The 24677-nt window shown below is 39.4% G+C and overlaps 1 protein-coding gene across 1 annotated transcript; it reads left to right on the forward strand.

Moving 5' to 3' along the window:
* Positions 1-23132, forward strand: LOC132881023 (tripartite motif-containing protein 16-like). The gene is made up of 6 exons (XM_060913826.1): positions 1-662; positions 14628-14723; positions 14912-15142; positions 15277-15436; positions 15779-15835; positions 20336-23132. Exons 1-6 carry the CDS (start codon positions 66-68, stop codon positions 20878-20880), a joined length of 1686 nt encoding a protein of 561 aa, XP_060769809.1. The 5' UTR covers positions 1-65; the 3' UTR covers positions 20881-23132.
* Positions 23133-24677: the final 1545 nt, after the last annotated feature.

The following is a 24677-nucleotide window of genomic DNA, read 5'->3' on the forward strand; positions in this document are numbered from 1 at the left end:
TGGCTCCTCATTTCAGAGAAAACAAAGCTCAGTCTCTCTTTCTGTCAGTGTGTGAGTTCAAGAAAATGGCCGAAGCCAGTATTTCAATAGATCAGGACCAGTTCCTCTGTTCAGTGTGTCTGGATCTACTGAAGGATCCAGTGACGATCCACTGTGGTCACAGTTTCTGTAAGGTGTGCATTAATGACTGCTGGGATCAGGATGATAAGAGCGGAGTTTATCGCTGTCCTCAGTGCAGAGACACTTTCACACCAAGGCCTGTTCTACGCAGAAACAATATGCTGTCTGAAGTGGTGGAGAAACTGAAGAAGAAGAAGACTGAAGTCCAAGCTGCTTCTCCTGCTCACTGTTACGCTGGACCTGGAGATGTGGAGTGTGATTTCTGCACCGGGAGAAAACACAAAGCCGTCAAGTCCTGTCTGATGTGTCTGGCCTCCTTTTGTGAAACTCATCTGAAACCTCACTATGAAGTTCCTTCCTGGAAAAAGCACAAGTTAGTTGAAGCTTCTGGAAATCTGCAAGAGAAGATCTGCTCTGAGCATGATGAAGTGTTGAAGCTCTACTGTCGTACTGACCAAAGCTTCATCTGTTGTCTGTGTATGATGGATGAACACAAAAGCCACGACACCGTCTCAGTTAAAGCATACCGAAGTGAAAAACAGGTGAGAAATGCAAGTCTAATTTATTCAGAGTCATTTCATACAGTTTACATTTCTAATCTAAAGTGGCTGAAGGTTTTCACTCCACGTAGAAGCCACACCTTATTTCACTTCTTTAATCTTTCGGTCTCCGTCTTTTAAACAACTGACTGATTGATTGATTGATTGATTGATTGATTGATTTGTTCCGAACAGTAAAGATAAAAAAAAAATGCAATGATCAAAACACAGTCATGAACAAATGGGATAGCGTAGCCACAAGGCAATAACATAATAATGTTCAGAAAGGATCAGGAAGAAGTGAATAACTTATCAAATCCTAACCCTCTATACCACCGCTAATCAAAACATACCAAGATATACTAACACGGTATAATATCGACCAAATCAATCATATATACATATACTTAGTCTGTTATTTTATATATATATATATATATATATATATATATATATATATATATATGCACACATACAATACATTTTTATATATATATATATATATATATATAAAACTATACACATCCATACGTACAGACACCATAATCATATAATTATGCATATATAATATATCAGTACGTACCCATACGCACATACACTTATATTATCAATAGAATGTTATTGTAATTCCTCCTCTCTCTACCTCATAAAGATCTGTTCCTTATAGAGTGGGGGAAAAAGCCCCCCTTAAGGAAAATTCAGTTTTTCTCCAAGTTGAAATGAACCATGTGTTGTTTTAATCATAGTTTTTGACAACAGTGACATGAACAATAATGCCACCTAAAGTTTGCCTAAAGTTAATACTTTGTTTTTGTTAAAAAAAAAAATAAACATTGTGCCAAGGGGGCCTTTTACCCCCCCAGTGGGGTAAAAGGCCCCCTGAGGTAGGGCAATAGGCCCCCTCACTCAAAAAAAGCTGTTTGGATAGCAAAAGTGTTTACTTAAGCCTATAATATGAAAGAAACAAGAAAATATCCCTGAATTAATGAATAGATGCATTATTTTATTATATTTCGCATTTTAATTTCAATATAATTTTGTGTGGATTGAACATGAATTAACAAAGAACAAGCTATTCATTAATTCAGGGATATTTTCTTGTTTTTTTTTGAGTGAGGGGGCCTTTTACCCCACTGGGGGGGGGTAAAAGGCCCCCTTGGCACAATGTTTTTGTTAAAAAAAAAATTAAGTATTAACTTTAGGTGGCATTATTGTTCATGTCACTGTTGTCAAAAACTATGATTAAAACAACACATGGTTCATTTCAACTTGGAGAAAAACTGAATTTTCCTTCAGGGGGGCTTTTTTTTCCCCCACTCTACTCTAATTATGATAAAAGGAAACGATGCCCCCTGGGGGCCATTTACCCCGCCATTAAGGGGGCGTTTTACCCCACAGACTACACTTTTACAAAAAAGGGTCTTACTTTCAAAATGTGATTCAACTTTTTATACCTAATGTATTTTTTTTTTTACCTACTGACTTGTCTACTCATGCCACATACACAGCTGTGATATCTGACGAAATAGCAGCTATCTAAATACAGTTTTACTGATATCTGAAAATTATATCACTTAACATGAAATTTGATTTCTCTTTGCTGCGTTGGTGATATGCGATCCACAGTGGATATTTGTATATCCCCGTTGTCGAGCCAGTCCATAGCAACAATAGAAATGTAACTTTGCGCCATCTGGTGGTTATTTGGGGTAAAACAGGCCGGGGGCCTTTTACCCCACGGGGGGCGTATTACCCCACCCCACCCCACTCTACCTTTATGATTTATCGATGAACATTTCATGAGCGCCACATTCAAACTGTTCCATAGCTTTCCTCCTCAAATAGAGATAGTCAACATTTTTAACGTTGTCCTAGCACTGCGAGTTTTAAATTTCAACAGCCACAGTCTGAGTGCCGACAGCTCTGCCCACCGCCTCAATCATGTCGGGCAGCTTTGTGGGGCTTTGAACAGCCGCCACCGTTATCTGATTTCCTCGATACACCAGGGCAATGCCAAGTCCAATCAGCAAAAATCCTGTGATCATGGTTCTGAATAGGTAAATATCCTAAATGTCCTCCACGGAAAGAATCGCCAAGCACACCACACGCCACTTCTCCCAGGCATCTATGGTGTATCTGGCTGCAAACGTTCCGGCAGGACAGGCAGGTTCCCCCAAACCCAGACTTCTCGTCGAGAAGATTGTCAATTGCGTGAAGTGACCAGTTGATCAAATCCATAATTTCGATTCGGAGAACAGTGCAGGAAGGGTCTCTCTGACAAGACGAGTCCGCAGAAGCAAAGCAGGAGAGAGGCTTGTCAGGAAGGGAGAGGCTGAGAAATGAGAGATGAGAGGAAAAAACACCCACACATTTCGCTCCTATCAGGACCGGAATGTGTAGGCATTAAAAAAAACCTCAGCGCAGCATTCCGTGAAGCACAGAGAAGAATTAACACAACAATTACACAAAAACATAGAAAGTACGAGAGCAAAATCCCGTGGCAGCCGTTTGCGGCGGCATCTTGGATGGAATTCTCTCATCTATTATTACCCCACGAAATGTATTATTAGAAACTCTTTCAATGTCAATACCATCTACCTGTACATTTATTGCCTTATTTATTTTATAATTATTAAATAACATGATTTTTGTTTTAGACAGATTTAATGATGATTTATTTCGATCAAAGCAACTTTTTCACCTGCACAATTCTGAAGAGATTGTTTTCTACCTCATGTAAATTTGTTCCAGAACAAAACATATATTCATGTCATCTGCAAATAATACCATCTTAAATATCTTTGATACATTGCACATATCATTTATATAAAGAATGAACAGTTTAGGACCCAATACTGACCCCTGGGGGACACCACAAGCAATGTTCAAATGAGATGAGACAGAATCACCCAACTTCACAAATTGTGTCCTGTTGCTCAAATAACTTCTTCTTATCCAATTTAATACAACTCCCCTTATCCCATATTGTTCCATCTTATTAATTAATATCGTGATTAATAGTATCAAAAGCTTTTTGGAGATCAATAAATATCCCAGCGACATTTTTCTTTATCATCTATAGAGTTACTGATTTCTTCAATTGATTCCATTAGTGCCAGCTCTGTTGATCTATTTGCTCTAAATCCATATTGACCATCACTGAGTAGTTTGTATTTTTTTAATGAATTTATCTGATCTGTTATTGAATAGGGCGGCACGGTGGTGTAGTGGTTAGCACTGTCGCCTCACAGCAAGAAGGTCCTGGGTTCGAGCCCCGGGGCCGGCGAGGGCCTTTCTGTGTGGAGTTTGCATGTTCTCCCCGTGTCCGCGTGGGTTTCCTCCAGGTGCTCCGGTTTCCCCCACAGTCCAAAGACATGCAGGTTAGGTTAACTGGTGACTCTAAATTGACCATAGGTGTGAATGTGAGTGTGAATGGTTGTCTGTGTCTGTCAGCCCTGTGATGACCTGGCGACTTGTCCAGGGTGTACCCTGCCTTTCGCCCGTAGTCAGCTGGGATAGGCTCCAGCTTGCCTGCGACCCTGTAGAAGGATAAAGCGGCTAGAGATAATGAGATGAGATGTTATTGAATAGTTTAAGAATTTTGGAGAATTGAGGAAGTAAAGAAACAGGTCTGTAATTTGTGAAGTTGTGTTTGTCCCCAGATTCATACAATGGAATTACTTTTGCTATTTTCATATTGCTTGGAAATGTACCGGTTTGAAATGACAAGTTACAGGTGTATGTTAATGGTTTAGAAATCCCCCCAATAATAGTTTTCACTAGTTTCATATCAGTATCATTACAATCTGTGGACATTTTGTTACCACATTCATTAACTATATCAATAATTTCCTTCTCATCTACTGGTGTAAGAAACATAGAACAATAATTCCTCTTTATAATATTATCAATACATTCATCATTTGTTACCGGCTCAGAGATATTTTGAGCTAATCTTGGTCCAACATTAACAAAAAAATTATTAAAACTTTTAGCAACTACACCTTTCGCCCGTAGTCAGCTGGGATAGGCTCCAGTTTGCCTGCGACCCTGTAGAACAGGATAAAGCGGCTAGAGATAATGAGTGAGTATTAGCAACTACATCCATGTTAAAATTTTCGATACCTTTGTCATTAAAGTATTTAGGGTAATGTATTTGTCCAGCGCCATCTTTAATAATACTATTTCATATATTCCATATTCCTTTAATATTATTTTTGCTATTATCTATTAATTTGCCATAATAATCCTTCCTACATTTCCTTATGATACTCGCTAACTTGTTTTTATATTTATTTTCTGCCTCTTTGGTTATTAATTTAATAAATTCTCTATATAGAGTATTTTTCTTCTTACAGGCATTTTGTAATCCCTTAGTAATCTAAGGTTGGTCATTATAGTTTTGTTTTGTACTATATTGTAGGGCTGCACGATTATGGAAAAAAATTATAATCACGATTATTCTTGATGTTAGGGAAATCACTTAAATTTTATTTCACTATATTCAAACAGTATGAACAGCTTTCAGTGCAGAATGAAATTTAAAAGAGAAATTCTGATTTCCAAATGACAAATAAATGAAATTTATCCAAGAAATTACCAAAGGATGAAGGAACTGAAAACTCAATTGCAACAATTACATAGCATTATACTGAGGCCTACAAGTTTTTAGCTAGAAAGACCAGCCTATCAACATGCTCTGGCTTTAAACATGAGCGAAGGCAGGTCACAACATTGCCTCCAGTGCTAAATACCATAGATTTGCATAGAAGACTAGATGCCTCGTCCCCGTTGCCCGTCAACGAAGTCGAACGTCCGCACATGGCGGCCATCTTACCTCAGACAGCTGGCTTACCCAGTACATTGTGTTGGTAGCGATATGTACTTTTCAGATGACCGCAACTTCCTCAAATTTCAATCGATATTCAAACGGTTTGGTTTGTTATATAAAAACCAAACGGAAGTATGTATTTGATATTAATGATGAATAATCATTTTGTTTAAAAAAAAATATGCATAGCTTGGCGAAAATATTTCAGTATACAACAGACTGTAAGACAGGATGCATGCTGAAATTCCTATGCTGTGAGAAGCCTAACACTGCATACTTATGGATGACTGTGGATAAGTACAATTTATTTCCAATTTTTAGTGAAAATATTTCTACATGTGATCGGGCCGTAGGGGAAGCTAAAGTTAAATAAACAGCTTGCTCACTTCTGAAACTTCAGAAATACTTCATCCACCTCAAAAACCTAATGAACTCACACAGTGGCAGTTCTAGACCAAAATTACTAGGGGGGCTGAGGTGGGGCCAGTGTTTTTTCAGGGGGGCACATATGGACAAAGCATGGCAATATTTAAGCGTTCAAAATGTTTAGTTTATTTAAAACCAAAACAAAATACATTGAGCATAAATACAAAGAGATAAACATTCTGTCTCAATAGCCTAAACATAAAATAAATTGTGCTCAATAAATCTTAAAACCATGTTTCTCTTATTTGTAAAATAAGATTTCTATTTTTGCATACAATGAACCTTTTCTTCAGATGTGGCTGCACTGGAGTGTCGTCCAAGCACTTGCTGATATCTGGAGAAAGATGAATACAGTAAATACGAGAGTGCTACTGAGAACAACGTTTATTTATCATTATTCATTTATTAATTTATTATTTATATTTTATATTTATTAATTATTATTCAGACTTCACACTTTCAGGGTAGGCTATATGAATTGCTCACACACATGCATTTGTTCAACATCACAAACCTGATGGTGCTGTACTTGATATGCATGGTGAATCTGGTTGTCCCAATGACTCGTTGGGTTGTCCCTCATTCTGTCCCTCAATCTGATCCTGAATGTCTTGATCCTCACTCTCAGATTGCCTTTCAGATGCCTCACTTTCCACCTCTCCAACCACCACCTCTGGCTCTCTCTCCACCTCTGGCTCTCTCTCCTCTTTCATAATCTTCATCTTCCTTACTCTCTCTATGTTGCTTTTTGCTAATAGGGGCAAAAAAGGACATAATGTCCTTCTTGCTCCTTTTCATGATGATAGCCTACAGTAGGCCTATACTAAAAAGTAAACGGAGAGGAATGTAGCCTCTACATATCACAAGGCCATCCGAGTTTTACAAGAAGGTAAACACTGTCGGTTATTTTACCCATTTCCCAAAAATATTAAGTTAGGCTACTTATTGCTGTGCAACGCACTTTTAAGAAAGCGCAATAAAATGGATTTATTATTGTAGTGAACAACAACAGTAAAACACGGATATGTGCAAACACTGATGTTACAAAATTGAATAATTTTCCTTACCTTCGCCTCTTTGCAGTAGCCTAGTTCTTGCAGGGCTGCAGCTGTTATCTCTCACGTCCGAAGTTTACAATTCGCGCTGCTGCTGGTCTTTCTGCTGCAGGTAACAGTGTGCGTGCAGCGCTTTAAGGAGTCCGTGTAGAACACTCCATCATGTCAGTTCCGATCTTCGAGCCAGCGCACGTCGAAATTAATAAAGCTTATTATCTGTTCAGCACAGGGGCCACAACGGGCCAGGAGCAATTTTACAGGGGCACTGGCCCCCGTTTAAAACCGCCTATGAACTCACATCATAGCATAATAACAAATGCACTGCCCGAGTAAGTAATAATATAAAACAGTGACAGCGACTCACGGTAGTTTGTGACAAAAAAAGCATTTAATTAATCACATGTGGTTATACTTCCAAGGATAAAAAGATATCCTTTACATTTACAAAAAGAACATTCAAAGCTGATTATCATGTCAAAGTCAATATATGTTAGCACAGATTGAAATTTCATTTGACTAGGCTCCAATGTGCAGTTAAAATAAAACTAAACATACTGATATAAACATCTACAATTAAAACAGACACACACATCATCGAAGTCAGTACTTTGATTTCCTGTAAATCATAACGTGAGTGCTGTGCTTGCGCAAGTCTTCATACCCCTTGTCTGTGGTAAGATGGCCGCCCATCTTACGGACGTTCTGGAATACGCGGTGAGGAATCTTGTCTTTTCTTCTTCTTCAGTCAGGTTTATGTGGCGGTTGGCAAACGCAGTGCATTACCGCCATCTACAGGACTGGGGTGTGTACACTTGAATTAATTACTTGCACTACTCATAATGTGCTATGAAAGAGAGATGTAAATGAGGAGAGGGTGCGAGAGCCAGAGAGAGAGGGAGAAAGAAAAAAAATATTCCAACTGAATACCAGATAAATAATTAAACAAAAGTAGATCAAAGAAACAAATGACCAACTGCAAAACGTGAAAGCTGAAATCCCCTAGATGCGCTTAGATAGTTGACTTTCCCTGAGAAATGCTAATACTGCATCGGTGATGTATTTGGATGTAGGCTCAACTAGTAGATTTTCTAAAGACAGTGTCAGTTTAGATTTTTCCACAGCCTTTTTCAGTCCTTCTCTTTGCCTTGAATAATGCGTACATTTAAGTAAAACATGCTCTACATCTTCTGTCCCTCCACAGTGTTCACACAAACCAGTAAGATGTTTCTGAATCTTAAATAGGCTGCTATTCAGCCCTGTGTGGCCTATCCTTAATCTGGAAAACCATACCTCTTCCTGTCTCCCAGCATAACCTGATTTACTCAATGTGACATGTCTATGTACCTTATATAGATGTCTTCCTCTCTTCTCTTCCTTCCATTCGGCTTGCCAAAGTTTACTCACGTTAGTGTAGATTAAAACCTTAACTTCTGGCCGGCTGAGGGGAATTACAAGTTGGACTTCAGTGTTTGTGCTAGCCTATCTGCTGCCTCGTTGCCCTCCACTCCCCTATGAACAGGGACCCACACAAACTGGACATGCAGGCCTTGTTGGGTTAGTACAAACAATATTTGATTGATCTCATTTAGTAAGTCCTGACGGCATGGTGAGGAACCATTTTCTATAGACAATAAGGACGACATTGAGTCTGAACAGATCACAGGCTGAAGAGTCTTAAAATCCTCTATCCATTGGAGGGCAAGTGATGGCTGACATTTCCACTGCAAGGATAGACAAATGGTCAGAGGTTCTCTTTTTAATTGAGATATTAAGGTCTGGTATGTGCACTGCTGCCCCCGTTCTGCCATCAAGATCTTTGGATGCATCTGTATAAATGATTGTATGGCCATAGAACGCATGCTGCAGATATTGGTCAACATCCCAATATATTCCATTATTTGCAATTTTATATTTTGCTTCAAATATTACAGAGGGTATACCAAATAGCCATGGAGGGGTTCTGCTTAAAGGAACTGTGTCACAGCAAGAAACGGCACCAATTTCCAACTCATTCGCCCTGTTACCTACTCTCACGCTATCACCCCTTGAAGAAGATACCGTGGCTTGCTTGCTTATTTAGGCGGAGTAATGAAACCTTACATGCGTCGGTTCGCCCCCTAATGGTTTGGCGGAGTACTGGTCAAAAAGTGCTTGATCAGATATGCAGCAGAGCTCGCATTTTAAATGGAAATAAATCGCGATTTTCATTTAATTTAATCGTGGCAGCCAAAATCGCGATTTTCGATTAAATTCGATTAATTGTGCAGCCCTACTATATTGCTTCATTGGGCAATTCTTATCATATAATAACTTTTTAAGTATATTAAAATTATCATATGCTCTATCATATGCTCTGCAAGACTGGGAATCAGAGAATAGCATTGATATTCTCTGATTCCCAGTCTTGCAGTAATAAATCATTATTTAATGCAAACATGGCTTCCTCAGTCCTAACCCTTCTATACTTAAGTTTATGGTCTGTTACATTTCTCTTGCAATTACAGTCATAAATTGAAAAAACCGGTAGATGATCACTGATATCGTTGATTTAATATTCCACTTGTAGTGTTATTGTCTATGTCATTGGTAAATATATTATCTATTAAAGTAGCACTATGGTCAGTAATTCTGGTGGGTCTGGTAATTTTTGGGTGAAGACTCATACTGTACATGGTATTAATAAATTCCTCCGTCATACTTTGCTTCTTAGGGTTCAACAGATCAATATTAGTATCCCCACAAATGAAGATAACTTTTTTTTATTATCTACTGTAAATGTCTTTTCTACCCAGTCCTTAAACACCTCTATGCTAGTTTCTGGCGCTGTATATAAACAGCTAATTAATAAATTTCTACTTTTTTCAAAATTAATTTCAATTGTTAAACATTCTAATAAGTTATCAATCACCGTTGTCATGCCATCTATTAACTTATAATTCAAATTACAGTCCACATACACCGCCACTCCTCCTCCACCTTTATTTTTCCTGCTTATAGAATTAAATTCATATCCAGCCAGTTCGAAATCCACTCCTTTCTCCAGGTCAATCCAGGTCTCTGATATGGCAATTATGTTGAATGGATGAGTAAACTGACTTCAGTATTTCTTGATGTGTTTGAAGTTAGCGTACATGCTTCTGTTGTTGAAGTGTATTACTGATCATTTTCCCACAGCCTCAGTGGACGGATGGTACTGTTCCTCTGTGTAATGGTGGCTGTTCTGTCCTCAATGCGTAGCATGCATGTGTTGACAGGCAGCTAAACGCTCCACTCCAAACAAGACTCTGGGTATCATTTTCTTACCGATTTATTGTTGAAGTGTGAAACTAAAAATAAAATAAACCAAACAATATAATCATGAATATTACATTGCTGCAGATGCATAAACCATATAATAAACAACTCTACATCTGTGCACCACATAAACCGCACCTAGCATGGCTAACAGAAATAGTAACCAAAGGGAATACATGTGAAACACGTCACTAATAAGCATACAATGTAACAGTCTGACACTTAAGACCTCAACATATGACAGTAAATTCACATATAAGCACATACCGACGATGCAACTAGAAGATGATGATGTATACTGAAGTGGCTGATCATCACTAGAAGCTGGCAAAATGTGCCATTCTGTTGCTTTTTCCTCACTTCCTAGATAAAGTTTTTATTCAACATGACAAACCCTGACTGCTAAACCAAAACAGGCCAGGAGATGACAGCATTGCCGTTTTTAATATTCCTATTCAAATAAAACATCATGAAATTAAACACATCAAATCCTTTTTTTTTTACTGACACTCTGAACCTTATGCACTAAACTGAACAGTGGCAATTGTCATTCATGGTTGAGAAAAAGTTATTGTCCGGGGTCCGTGTATCATCCGATCATTCAAGTATTCCATTCAATCTGGAAAACGAAAAAAAAAAAAAACCACTCAATATTTCGTTTTCCTGTTTTTCTGTATGACCAAAAAATGAGGGATTGGTGTTTGTTTTCCTTTTTCCAACTCAAAACAGAACAAATAATAAACAGGGAAACCAAAACGAAATAATAACTCTAATTTACGATTATTGATTTTCTCTATTCCCCACGCTACATTAGCCTTCCCATGATCCTCAGCGACAGTCCATCATCATCTCTGCGTCTATGAAACAGAAAAATTGCATGTGCATGTATATATCAAGTAATTTATTCATACATCCTATTCATTTAATATAGTAAGCTGATGATCTCTTAATTATTATTATCTCAATATAATAGTAATCTGTACTCGAGTTGAGGGGGGATGCCATCCCCCCGGAATAAAAAATGGTCAAAATCATCCCCCCTCTAAAACGGGCATCCCCCCTCCCTTCCCTTGAGCAATTTTATCAATAAATGTGGACATTACTTCTATTTAACATTGGAATTAGAAATGCCATTCCACGTAGCTTTGCTGAAACTGAGCATACAGTAAGCTACCGCGAGAGAGGGCACGCGCAAGCGAAGCGTTTGAGGAGGTGACATTCAGTTGGGGTTCCATTATTTTTGATTTCATTCGGCGTCAGTGACAGCAGCGGATTGCAGCATCATGGCCAAGCGGAGTGGACAACAAGACCTAAGCAAGTTCGGATTTAAGATCGCAAGAAAAAAACATTTCAGGAGGTAAGTCAAGAGTTACGAATATCAGTCACACTTTCTGTGAGCCCACTATCATGCTGTAAAGTTCCCGATATATGGAGCCTAATTTGTGGGCGGCGGATAACAACACAGCTATCATAATGAATGTTAGTTTGGAGTCTAGCCAGCTATCGATAGCTTACTCAGGTTCATGTTAACTTTGATTTCTTGTATAAGGCTATTAATTTAATCAGTCTGGACGTTCGTTTGTTATTCTTCAGGCAACACATTCTATTGACTTGATATGAAAAGATTCAGTTGTTCATTTACATTGCCTGCTGAGGTTTTAATAAATTATTTACCAAACTATTTAAAAGGAGCCTACCATGACTATGAAGTTACACTTCAAATTGCACTAGTCATGGTAGGCTCCTTTTAAATAGTTTGGTAAATAATTTATTAAAACCTCAGCAGGCAATGTAAATGAACAACTGAATCTTTTCATATCAAGTCAATAGAATTTGTTGCCTGAAGAATAACAAATGAATGTCCAGACTGATTAAATTAATGGTTTAGACTGATTAAATTAATTATACAAGAAATCAAAGTTAACATTAACCTGAGTAAGCTATCGATAGCTGGCTAGACTCCAAACTAACATTCATTATGATAGCTGTGTTGTTATCCGCCGCCCACAAATTAGGCTCCATATATCGGGAACTTTACAGCATGATAGTGGGCTCACAGAAAGTGTGACTGATATTCGTAACTCTTGACTTACCTCCTGAAATGTTTTTTTCTTGCGATCTTAAATCCGAACTTGCTTAGGTCTTGTTGTCCACGCCGCTTGGCCATGATGCTGCAATCCGTTGCTGTCACTGACGCCGAATGAAATAAAAAATAACGGAACCCCAACTGAATGTCACCTCCTCAAATGCTTCGCTTGCGCGTGCCCTCTCTCGCGGGAGCTTACTGTATGCTCAGTTTCAGCAAAGCTACGTGGAATGGCATTTCTAATTCCAATGTTAAATAGAAGTAATGTCCACATTTATTGATAAAATTGCTCAAGGGAAGGGAGGGGGGATGCCCGTTTTAGAGGGGGGGGGTGATTTTGACCATTTTTTATTCTGGGGGGATGGCATCCCCCCCCCCATCCCCCCTCAACTTGAGTACAGATTACTATTATATTGAGATAATAATAATTAAGAGATCATCAGCTTAATATATTAAATGAACAGGATGTATGAATAAATTACTTGATATATACATGCACATGCAATTTTTCTGTTTCATAGACGCAGAGATGATGATGGACTGTCGCTGAGGATCATGGGAAGGCTAATGTAGCGTGGGGAATAGAGAAAATCAATAATCGTAAATTAGAGTTATTATTTTGTTTTGGTTTCCCTGTTTATTATTTGTTCTGTTTTGAGTTGGAAAAAGGAAAACAAACACCAATCCCTCATTTTTTGGTCATACAGAAAAACAGGAAAACGAAATATTGTTTTTTTTTGTTTTTCGTTTTCCAGATTGAATGGAATACTTGAATGATCGGATGATACACGGACCGTCCGGGTCTGTTATTTTCTATATCCGATAGTTTATGGTCAGTGAATTCATGGGGTTTCAGTTCCAGGTTTTCATAATCAACAAGCATTTGCGTTAGCCGAGTAGTGTTCCGGGGAATGGATGAAAAAGTTATATTGGTGTGTGTCATGGTTGAGTTTGGTATAGTGTCACGTCGGTATCGATTACCTTACAGTCCCGATAGCCATCGCTGGTATCTGTCCAAGTCCTCGATGTTTCGTATGACCAGAACTCTAGCCTCCTCTGGTGTACCGTTCAGCTTAATGAATACTTTGCAGTTGGTTATCCATGTAGATTGAATTTTATTTTCTTTCTTCAGATGACATGCTTTTCTGGCGATGTCAGCATTGCGTTTTGTCAGGTGCTCATTGATGTAGACGTTTGTACCTTTTCAGTTTCCTTCCTTTTTTCAGCAATGCAGTTTTTATGTTTTCGATTGACGAATCTCATTATGATGGCAGTGTTTTTCTTGTCTCTTCTGGGTAGAATGTGTCAGACCTCGATGTTGCTGCAATCAATATCGATTCCCTTTGAGTGTAGGAATGCCGACACTTGTTACTCCACAGAGTTGCTGCCCAGTTCGTCAGATTCTCCCTCCCTTGTCACCACTTTTGCATATGACCTGGGTTTAATCTGAATCCCAGTGACGATGACGTCGTTCATCCTGGTGTGCTGTTCCAGTTCAGCAACTCTGCTTTCCAGGTGGGCGAGGCGCCGCCGGTCCTTCTCGGTGTTCTGCAGCCTTAGCGACTTCACTTCCGTCACCAGGTCCAGGATGGTTTTCTGTTGTTGTTTAACAACAGAAACTTCCTCTGCCAGAAAGTTGAGTGACTTTTTAATGTCCTCGCCTTCCTCGGCTGTAAAGTTCTTTTTTGGAGGCATAATTCACCAATAAAGCCATCCAATTAGTTGAAATGTTTGGGGAGTAGTTTCCTCACCTCACTGCCTTTACTAGGACTGTTCATACATTCACATGATGAGTTTGATCAGTTCTGGCTTCTGATTGGTTGAAATGAAAATCTGCTCTTTGGGGATTAGATTGGACAACCTCCTGCTTTACTCAGATTTAGGATGATATTTTTATCGTAATAATGACAATAATGTTGAAATGAGTTTAAGTTAATGGTGGAGTTGTTGATGCAAAGCAACATGATATTCTGACAATCATGTCAACGGACTCAGTTTTATTCATAATAAAAAACACATCAAGGAATAAAAGTTGTTGCGGTTATTTGTGATGTGACCCAGCGGTTCTCACTCATAGTCCTGAAATACTAAAATACATTTGAGTGTTTAACTTCAGTGAACTTTAAAACCCCCAACATCCAGACTTTCACACTTTTTAATAAGGTGCTCCGTGGAACCCGAGAGAACTCTAACCCTTGATCTGCAGGTAATATTCACCCACTGAGCTCATAACCTCATCATGTATAAACAGTGAAATGGATTTTATTTGTCCTCAGAGTGAGTTAAAGGACGAGCAGATGATATCCCAGCAGAGAATCCAGGAGAAGCAGAAGAAGGTGCAGGAGCTGAAACAGGCTGTGAACACTATAAAGGTGAGCAGTGAGCAGAGACAGAGCTGCTCCTAGAAACACACACAACATGGACAACGAGTCATTTACAGTCCCAGTAAGAGAGGGAATGATAGATGAGCTTTAAATCTTGTGTGTGTGTGTGTGTGTGTGTGTGTGTGTGTGTGTGTGTGTGTGTGTGTGTGTGTGTGCGTGCGTGTGTGTCCTAACAGCTCATTGCACAGAGAGCAGTGGAGGACAGCGAGAGGATCTTTACTGAGCTGATCAGCTCCATGGAGAAAAAGCGCTCGGATGTGACGGAGCTGATCAGAGATCAGAAGGCTGAACTGAGTCGAGCTGACCGACTCCTGGAGCAACTGGAGCAGGAGATTGCTGATCTTCAGAGGAGAGTCACTGAGCTGGAGCAGCTTTCACACACACACGATCACATCACTTTCCTCCAGGTAACACTCACTGTCTGATCTACAGAGCCAGCTGTTCCTCACACACTCTCTCAAACACTGCTGATTTGCTCTGATGTTATTCGTTCCTTTGGTACACTTTTTAACTTCATGATGTTTTTTCTTTCTCTCTGTAGAGTTTCCAGTCTCTCTGTGTTTCTTCTGGACGTGAGGACTCACCCAGCATCACTGTCAATCAACATCTCTCATTTGGTGGAGTGAGGAAATCTCTCTCTGATCTGAAAAAGAGACTCGAGGAATTCTGCCAGGAGGAACTCATCAAAATCCCTGAACATGGTAAGAGGATCTGTTCCTGCTGGAGTGAGGGAAGTCTTTACTCGCTCGGTGACAGAGTGATGTCGAGGTGTCCGTCTTTGTTCCTGAGCACCAAAGCATTGCATGGTTTAGAGTTTTTAACACTCACCTGATTCGAGTCTTGATGATGAACTGCTGATGTGAATGAGTTTGTGTTCGAGCTGAGAAACTCTGCACTCTGGTGCTTCAAGACTGAAGTGTGACGTCTGATCTACACACATTTCTGATCTACACAAATTTCTGATCTACACACAAGTGATGACTTACACAAATGTCTGATTTTATGGGTTTTACCATGAGACCATTTTATTTCTGTCTCCACAGTTGAAGACGTTCAGATTTTACTCTCAGAGCCAAAGAGCAGAGACGAGTTTCTGAAATGTACGTCTACACACACACACACACACACACACACACACGTCTACAACATGCACAAGAAAACACATCTACAACACACATAAATACACACACGGGTGTCTACAACATGCACAAACACACTTGCACATCTACAATGTGTACAAACACACATGCGTGTCTACAACACACACATGCACAGACACACACACACACACACACACACGTGTCTACAACATGCACAAACATTTACACATCTACAACTTGCACAAACACACGTGTCTGGAACACGCAAAAACAAACACGCACATCTACAACATGCACAAACACACACACACACGTACGACATGCATAAAAACACACCCACATGTAGAACATGCACAAAACACACACACACAGACACACGTGTACAACATTGACAAACACACAAACGTACAATATGCATAAACTTACACACAGATCATGCGCAAACATATTCACTTTTTAACGCGCACACACGTCTATAACATTCACAAACGCGCGCGCACGCGTGTCTATGACATGCACAAACACACACACACACACACACACGTGTCCACAACATGCAGAACCAAACACACACGTGTCCACAACGTGCACAAACACACATGTCTACAACCTGCACAAATATCGCGCGCACACACGTGTCTAAAATGTGCACAAAGACACACACACGTGTCTACAAGATGCATGAAGGCGCACACACATGTACGACATGCACAAACGGGCACACAAATGTCCAATTCAAAAAAAGTTGGGACAAAGTACAAATTGTCAATAAAAACGGAATGCAATAATTTACAAATCTCAAAAACTGATATTGTATTCACAATAGAACATAGACAAAATATCAAATGTCAAAAGTCAGACATTTTGAAATTTCATGCCAAATATTGGCTCATTTGAAATTTCATGACAGCAACACATCTCAAAAAAGTTGGGACGGGCAATAAGAGGCTGGAAAAGTTAAAGGTGCAAAAAAGGAACAGCTGGAGGACCAAATTGCAACTCATTAGGTCAATTGGCAATAGGTCATTAACATGACTGGGCATCTTGGAGTGGCAGCGGCTCTCAGAAGTAAAGATGGGAAGAGGATCACCAATCCCCCTAATTCTGCACCGACAAATAGTGGAGCAATATCAGAAAGGAGTTCAACAGTGTAAAATTGCAAAGAGTTTGAACATATCATCTCATCTCATTATCTCTAGCCGCTTTATCCTGTTCAACAGGGTCGCAGGCAAGCTGGAGCCTATCCCAGCTGACTACGGGCGAAAGGCGGGGGTACACCCTGGACAAGTCGCCAGGTCATCACAGGGCTGACACATAGACACAGACAACCATTCACACTCACATTCACACCTACGGTCAATTTAGAGTCACCAGTTAACCTAACCTGCATGTCTTTGGACTGTGGAGGAAACCCATGCAGACACGGGGAGAACATGCAAACTCCACACAGAAAGGCCCTCGCCAGCCACGGGGCTCGAACCCGGACCTTCTTGCTGTGAGGCGACAGCGCTAACCACTGCACCACCGTGCCGCCCCTCATCATCATCTACAGTGCATAATATCATCAAAAGATTCAGAGAATCTGGAAGAATCTCTGTGCGTAAGAGTCAAGGCCGGAAAACCATACTGGGTGCCCGTGATCTTCGGGCCCTTAGACGGCACTGCATCACATACAGGCATGCTTCTGTATTGGAAATCACAAAATGGGCTCAGGAATATTTCCAGAGAACATTATCTGTGAACACAATTCACCGTGCCATCCGCCGTTGCCAGCTAAAACTCTATAGTTCAAAGAAGAAGCCGTATCTAAACGTGATCCAGAAGCGCAGATGTCTTCTCTGGGCCAAGGCTCATTTAAAATGGACTGTGGCAAAATGGAAAACTGTTCTGTGGTCAGATGAATCAAAATTTGAAGTTCTTTATGGAAATCAGGGACACTGTGTCATTCGGACTAAAGAGGAGAAGGACGACCCAAGTTGTTATCAGCGCTCAGTTCAGAAGCCTGCATCTCTGATGGTATGGGGTTGCATTAGTGCGTGTGGCATGGGCAGCTTACACATCTGGAAAGACACCATCAATGCTGAAAGGTATATCCAGGTTCTAGAGCAACATATGCTCCCATCCAGACGACGTCTCTTTCAGGGAAGACCTTGCATTTTCCAACATGACAATGCCAAACCACATACTGCATCAATTACAGCATCATGGCTGCGTAGAAGAAGGGTCCGGGTACTGAACTGGCCAGCCTGCAGTCCAGATCTTTCACCCATAGAAAACATTTGGCGCATCATAAAACGGAAGATACGACAAAAAAGACCTAAGACAGTTGAGCAACTAGAATCCTACATTAGACAAGAATGGGTTAACATTCCTATCCCTAAACTTGAGCAACTTGTCTCCTCAGTCCCCAGACGTTTACAGACTGTTGTAAAGAGAAAAGGGGATGTCTCACAGTCGTAAACATGGCCTTGTCCCAACTTTGATTTACACAAATGTCTTCAGATATGAGTTTTACCATCAGACCGCTTTATTTCTGTCTCCACAGTTGAAGACGTTCAGATTTTACTCTCAGAGCCAGAGAGCAGAGACAAGTTTCTGAAATGTACGTCTATACAAACACACACACGTGTCTACAACATGCACAAGGATACACACATCTACATGTGCGCACACACACACACCCACACACATCTAGAACACGCGCGTGCGCGCGCACACACGTGAATACAACACGCACAAATACACTTGCACATCTACAATGTGCACAAACATACACGCGTGTCTAGAACACGCAAAAGCAAACACACACATCTACAACATGAACACACAAACACACGTACGACATGCGCAAAAACCCACACGTAGAACATGCACAGAACACACACGTGCATACAACATTCATAAACACAAACGTACAATATGCATAAACATACACACACAGATCATGCAGAAACACATACACGTCTTTGTAACGCGCGCGCGCACACGTCTTTAACATAAACAAACACACTTGTCTACAACATGCACACGCTTGTCTAGAACATGCACAAGCACACGTCTGCAACACACACATGCACACGTGTCTACAACATGCACAAACACACCCTCACGTATCTACAACATGCAGGACCACACACACACACACGTCCACAACGTGCACAAACAAACACACGTGTCTACATCCTGCACAAACGCGTGCACACATATCTACAACATGCAGAAACACACACGTCTACAATGTGCACAAAAACACATGTTTACAACATTTACAAAGACACACACGTCTACAAGATGCACGAAGACACGCACACACGTACAATATGCTGAAACACACACACCTACGACATGCACAAACACACACACGTCTATAAAGCAGACACACACACACACACCTTGACCATGCACAAACCCACACGCGCGCGCACACACACCTGTACAATATGCAGTCCCCCCCAGGATTTGGTGGGCCTTTTTTGTGATTGTTGTGGGCTAAAATGTCTGATGTTGCGGGGGGTTTTCCAAAAAATTGCGATGAAAGTTGCGGTGTTTTTTAGGTTTTTGTTGCGATTACATTGCGGGAGGAAGTGAAAGTTGCGAGAAATTGTTGCGATTTTATCTTTTTGTGATTAAAATTGAGTGATGTGTTAAATATTAAGTTATTACTGAAAAACTATTGATTAAAAAAAACAAAGACACTGAGAAATGGTCCTATAAGCAACTTTACCAATATAAAAGATTACCAGGACTACAGAAATGCAGAAAAATAGGCTTTACTTATCCAAATGCACCTGTTGGTTCAAAAGTTAAAGTGCATAGAACCTCACAGCACAACATGAAGTTACCTTAAAATATAATATAAATGCCTCAGCTTTCATGTAAGAAAAAAAAACTATTAATACTAGTACTGTGTGCAGGCAGTCTCTCCTGAAGACTAAATTAAACAATTATAAACTAATAAAATAAATGGCTCAGGCTTCATAGAAGGAAAAAAACAATTTGAACAGAATCTCACAGTATGATGCTGAAGCTGCCTAAACAATGGAAAATAAAATACCATTTTTGGCAAAAATGTTGGCATCCATTAATTTCTTGTATTAAGTAAAAAAATAATGTAAAGTGCACACAGTCCTTCACTGTAAACATAACACACTTTCAGTAACAGAATTTAAGCCTATATAAACACTGACTCGCACATGCTGCTTCTCTTAAACGGAAACACGGAAGTAAGGCGGAAGGTAGTTTGTCGACGTCACCTCAAGACGACGCCAACGATTGGTCAAGTTTGCAGGAAAGTTGCAGTGATTGGATATAATTGCAACACCGCCCTGAATTTGCGGGGATTGGTTGAATTTGCGTTGAAGTTGCAAATCCCAACATCGCGAAATCCTGGAGGGCCTGTACAACACACACACGTTTCTAGAACAAACAGACACACACACACTCCACATAAATCTATGCTGTGATTAATATCTAACATGTTCACATTTCTCATGTGTTTAGATTTCTGTGATTTGACTCTGGATCCCAACACAGTAAATTATCACCTCATTCTGTCTGAGAAGAACAGAGTGGTGACGTTCACTGAGAGATATCAGCCGCACTCTGATCATCCAGAGAGATTTGACTCCTACTGGCAGGTGTTGTGTAAGGAGAGAGTGTGTGGACGCTGTTACTGGGAGGTGGAGTGGCGCGCTAAGGGATGTGTGTACATATCAGTCTCATATAAAGACATCAGAAGGAAAGGACTGAGTAATGACGGTGGGTTTGGAAGCAACAATGGGTCCTGGAGTCTGTGCTGTTCTTCTTCTTCGTCTCTCTTTTTCTTTCACAACAGCATTGCGACTGATCTCAGAGTTCCATCCCCCTCCAGAATAGGAGTGTATGTGGACCACAGTGCAGGAACTCTGTCCTTCTACAGTGTCTCTGACACGATGAAGCTCCTCCACAGAGTCCACACCACATTCACTCAGCCTCTATACGCTGGGTTCTGGCTCTACTGGTGTAAATCAGGGTCAACTATGAGGTTGTGTGATCCAAAAAAATAGAGTTTTTGGTGTTTTCGTCACTAATTTGTCAATTAAAAAAAGCTCCATGCACATTTCCTTATTAATCCTCAATTGTGAAAAAATTGTGAATATTAAATCATTCAAAATATGAAATATTAAAAAAATGCTCTGCATATAGGCTCAGCCTAGAATCAACAGTTACAGATACAGTGCTCAGCGTAAATGAGTACACCCCCTTACACTAAAAGAGGTCATTGTTGAAGAATGGAAAAAGATCGATGTTGCAAAATGTCGCCAACTTGTTCATTCCATGTTAGAAGACTTGGTGCTGTCATTTAAAAATCATGTAGGCCATACAATGTACTAGATGTAGTAGTTTTTGTTGTGGGGTGTACTCATTTTTGCACCACCCTAATTTGAGTAAAACCGAAAAATATGTAATCTAAGTTTATATTAACTGTACTTTCACGTTATAAGTTAAACAGATGCTATATTAAACTTTGTCTTGTCAACATTTTGGAAATTGTGTTCATTGAGATATTGTTTAAAATGTTACTTTTCAAAGGTGGTGTACTCATTTACGCTGAGCACTGCATAAAGGAAATGAAATTGTCAGATTCGAATGTTTGGCCAATAAAATATAAAATCTCTACTGATTTCTGAAATTAGTGCAGCAAAATGGAAAATTCAGGACTAACTGTGAGGTTGTGCGATCCAAAAAAAAATAATGAGTTTTTGTTGTTTTATAGTCACTAATTTGTTGATTAAAAAAGAACTCCATGCACATTTCCTTATTGATCCTCAATTGTGAAAAAAAATTACGAACATTAAATCGTTAAAAACACTAAATGTTAAAACTCTGCATTTCGCCTCAGTCTGGAATCATCAGTTACAGATATAAAGGAAATGAAATTGTAAGATCTGAATGTACGGCCAATAAAATATTAAATCTCTACTGATTTCTGAAATTAGTGCAGCAAAATGCCTGAACTTTCTCTAAAGTCTGCATTTATTGGGTTTTATGTTTGTAAATATAATAATTTGTAATTTGGTAATAATGCTTTGGTTAAAATGTTTACTGACTCTAATAAACCCTTAAAATGTGGATGTTTCGCTCAGAAATATTTCATTACTAATAGCCTGTTTTAGTCCTCAGAGAAATTTGGTTTGTTTTTTCACGTGATGCGTATGAGTAGTGAGTGTAACCTATTTTTGTAGTTATTGCCCAAAACCTCCACACAGTAAGTGAGATATGGAAGAACTAGTGAACAGTAAAGAATGTGGAGTGCTTTATGATCCAAAACCTGCTTTGCTCTGTTTAATACTGCAATGCTCCTTAAAAGGTTTTTGTTTGTTTTTTTTGTACATGTTTAATGTGTGAATTCCAGCTAATTTGATCATCTATTATCACCCCAAGAAATCTGGTTTCATTTAGTTTTTTTTCAATATCAACACCATCCAGTGAAACTTTTATCTGTATATTACTTCTCCAGTTTCCAAAATGCATTATTTTTGCTTTAGTTAAATTTAAGGATAATTTGTTTGCATCAAACCATATAAATTTAATTTATTCAATTCTGTCATGACGTCTTGTTAGTTTTTGTAAATCAGTACCAGAGCAAAACTGATTTGTGTCATCAGCAAATAAAATGGTTTTTAATACTTTTAGGTCCCAGCACTGACCCCTGGGGGACACCACAAGTAATGTCCAAACATTCTGAACAATAAACCCCCAGCTGCACAAACTGTTTTGCCCTGAATCCATATTGATCGTCTATGAGTAGTTTGTCTTTATCAATTAATTTATCCAGACGGCTATTGAAAAGCTTTTCAAGAATTTTGGAGAACTGTGGAAGTAAAGAGGTCTGTAATTTGTGAAGTGGTGTGAGTTTCCAGATTTATACAGAGGAATAACTTTTGCTATTTTCATTTTCTTTGGGACTGTACCAGACCTGAATGATAAGTTACAAATGTAAGTTAACAGTGTTGAAATGCCCTCAATTACCCTTTTTACTACAGTCACATCAATATCGTCACAGTCCGAAGATTATTTGCTTTTCCATTTTATGACAGGATCTAGAATTTATTTTTCTTTCACTGCTGTAACAAACATTGAGCTTAGATTTCTATCGATGGATTTCTATCAATCCTTCCATCCACCCGATGATGCTGGATCAGGGATTTTACCTGCTAGATCAGGTCCAGCATTGACAAAGAATTTATTGAAATTATTGACGGCATCATTCATATTCTAATTTTCTTTGTTGTCCACATAAACATATTTTGAGTAATTATCTTGTCTTGGTCCATTTGTTATCACATTATTTAGTATGTTCCGTATTTCTTTAATATTATTTTTGTCATCCAATATTTTACTATAGTATTCTCTCCTACTAGTCCTTATAATTAGTTAACTTTTTATATTTTTTATATTTAATTTCTGCCTCTTTAGTTCACTGTCTTATGAATTCTTTATAAAGTGTATTCTTCTTTTTCCAGGCATTTTTGCAGTCCCTTTGTGATCCATGGGTGGTCTTTATACTTAGACGTCTTTTTGATTTTTTTTTTTTACAGGACAATTTTTATCATACAAGTCTTTAAATATTTGTAAGAATGCATCATACGTGTTATTGACATTATTATCATTATATACAGGGTGCGATTTGTCAAAAAACCAGAAGGGGGGATTTTTTTTTTTTAATCATGAAACGTCACAAAATTAAGGTAACAATAGGCTAACAGCTCAATAACATCCGATGATATCAAATGAAAACCAGGCCCGGCGCCAGGAACAGTTTACTAAGGGGGCAATTAGAAATCGCAAGGGGGCAAATATTTTTTCATATAGTGTGTAGTAGTGACGGCGGTCTGACAACGTGTTTCAAACAATTAACTGCGCCAACCACAAAACCACGGCCCCGAAGGTTGCTTTAGTCCGGGAAAATCATGTGGCATATTACCAGGGCAGCTGCGCTTTATCAAACCCCCCCGTGCCCACCTGTTAAACCTCCCCTCCAATTTTTTCACAGACGCGCTTTACAACCGGAAAGATGCCAAACATAAAACAACACACACAAACCTACAGGCAAGTCCTTTACATTTAAAATACATACAAATAGCTCCGCGGCATGAAAACAAAACGTCAATGCAAGTCTAAGGTACTTGGCTCGGCGGCCAAAATCATAATTTAAAAAAATCAACAGACCCCGCGGCCGCACCAGTAATAGCCTTCCTGACTCGCACCGAGTCAACGCTAACCACTTAATCCGCGATCCCAGTTTAGGCGTGTAGGGGACTAAACACTCTGAAGTGATGAATTTTCACCCCCGCTGCATGGGGGGTGACGTCAACGACACATATTCTTACGCTATTTGCGCACAAAGCGGACCATATATGAACACATACACCAACATAAACGGAGATAAACTTAGCCGACAAAGAAAGAAAATGGATTCACAATATTGTGATTGAATTCGTTTAATTCGGAGGGGGAAAGACTACTCCCGTAAACTGACTGCATATTGCAGGATATTGCAGAGACAGTGCACTTGTAAGCGTACATGTAAAACCCCCGCCCGCACGACCCCGCCCCTTGTCCTTATCACAGGTCTGTGTGTGCGCGGCTGTGTCAGCATTTCACACATACACCCACAATAACTAGTCCCCAGTAGTTAGGATTGATACATATGTCTAAAACAGGGTTAATATTAAATTCAGGCTTTTTGAAATAATCCTACCTTAATACAGTTGAATTCTACGATTGCAAAGTAAAAATCATAACAACCAATCAGATTTGTTCTACCGTGCCAGTTTTAGTAGTGATTTATGTGAAATGT

This window comes from Neoarius graeffei, chromosome 2, assembly GCF_027579695.1.
Source record: "Neoarius graeffei isolate fNeoGra1 chromosome 2, fNeoGra1.pri, whole genome shotgun sequence".
NCBI classification, from domain to species: Eukaryota; Metazoa; Chordata; class Actinopteri; order Siluriformes; family Ariidae; genus Neoarius; species Neoarius graeffei.

Bases quoted from the DNA above. Each gene is read 5' to 3' on its own strand.
- LOC132881023 (XM_060913826.1), top strand. From the start codon at position 66: ATGGCCGAAGCCAGTATTTCAATAGATCAGGACCAGTTCCTCTGTTCA. The intron at 15,437-15,778 runs GTAAGAGGATCT...CTGTCTCCACAG, and splicing joins CATCAAAATCCCTGAACATG to TTGAAGACGTTCAGATTTTA. The intron at 15,836-20,335 runs GTACGTCTACAC...TCATGTGTTTAG, and splicing joins CAGAGACGAGTTTCTGAAAT to ATTTCTGTGATTTGACTCTG.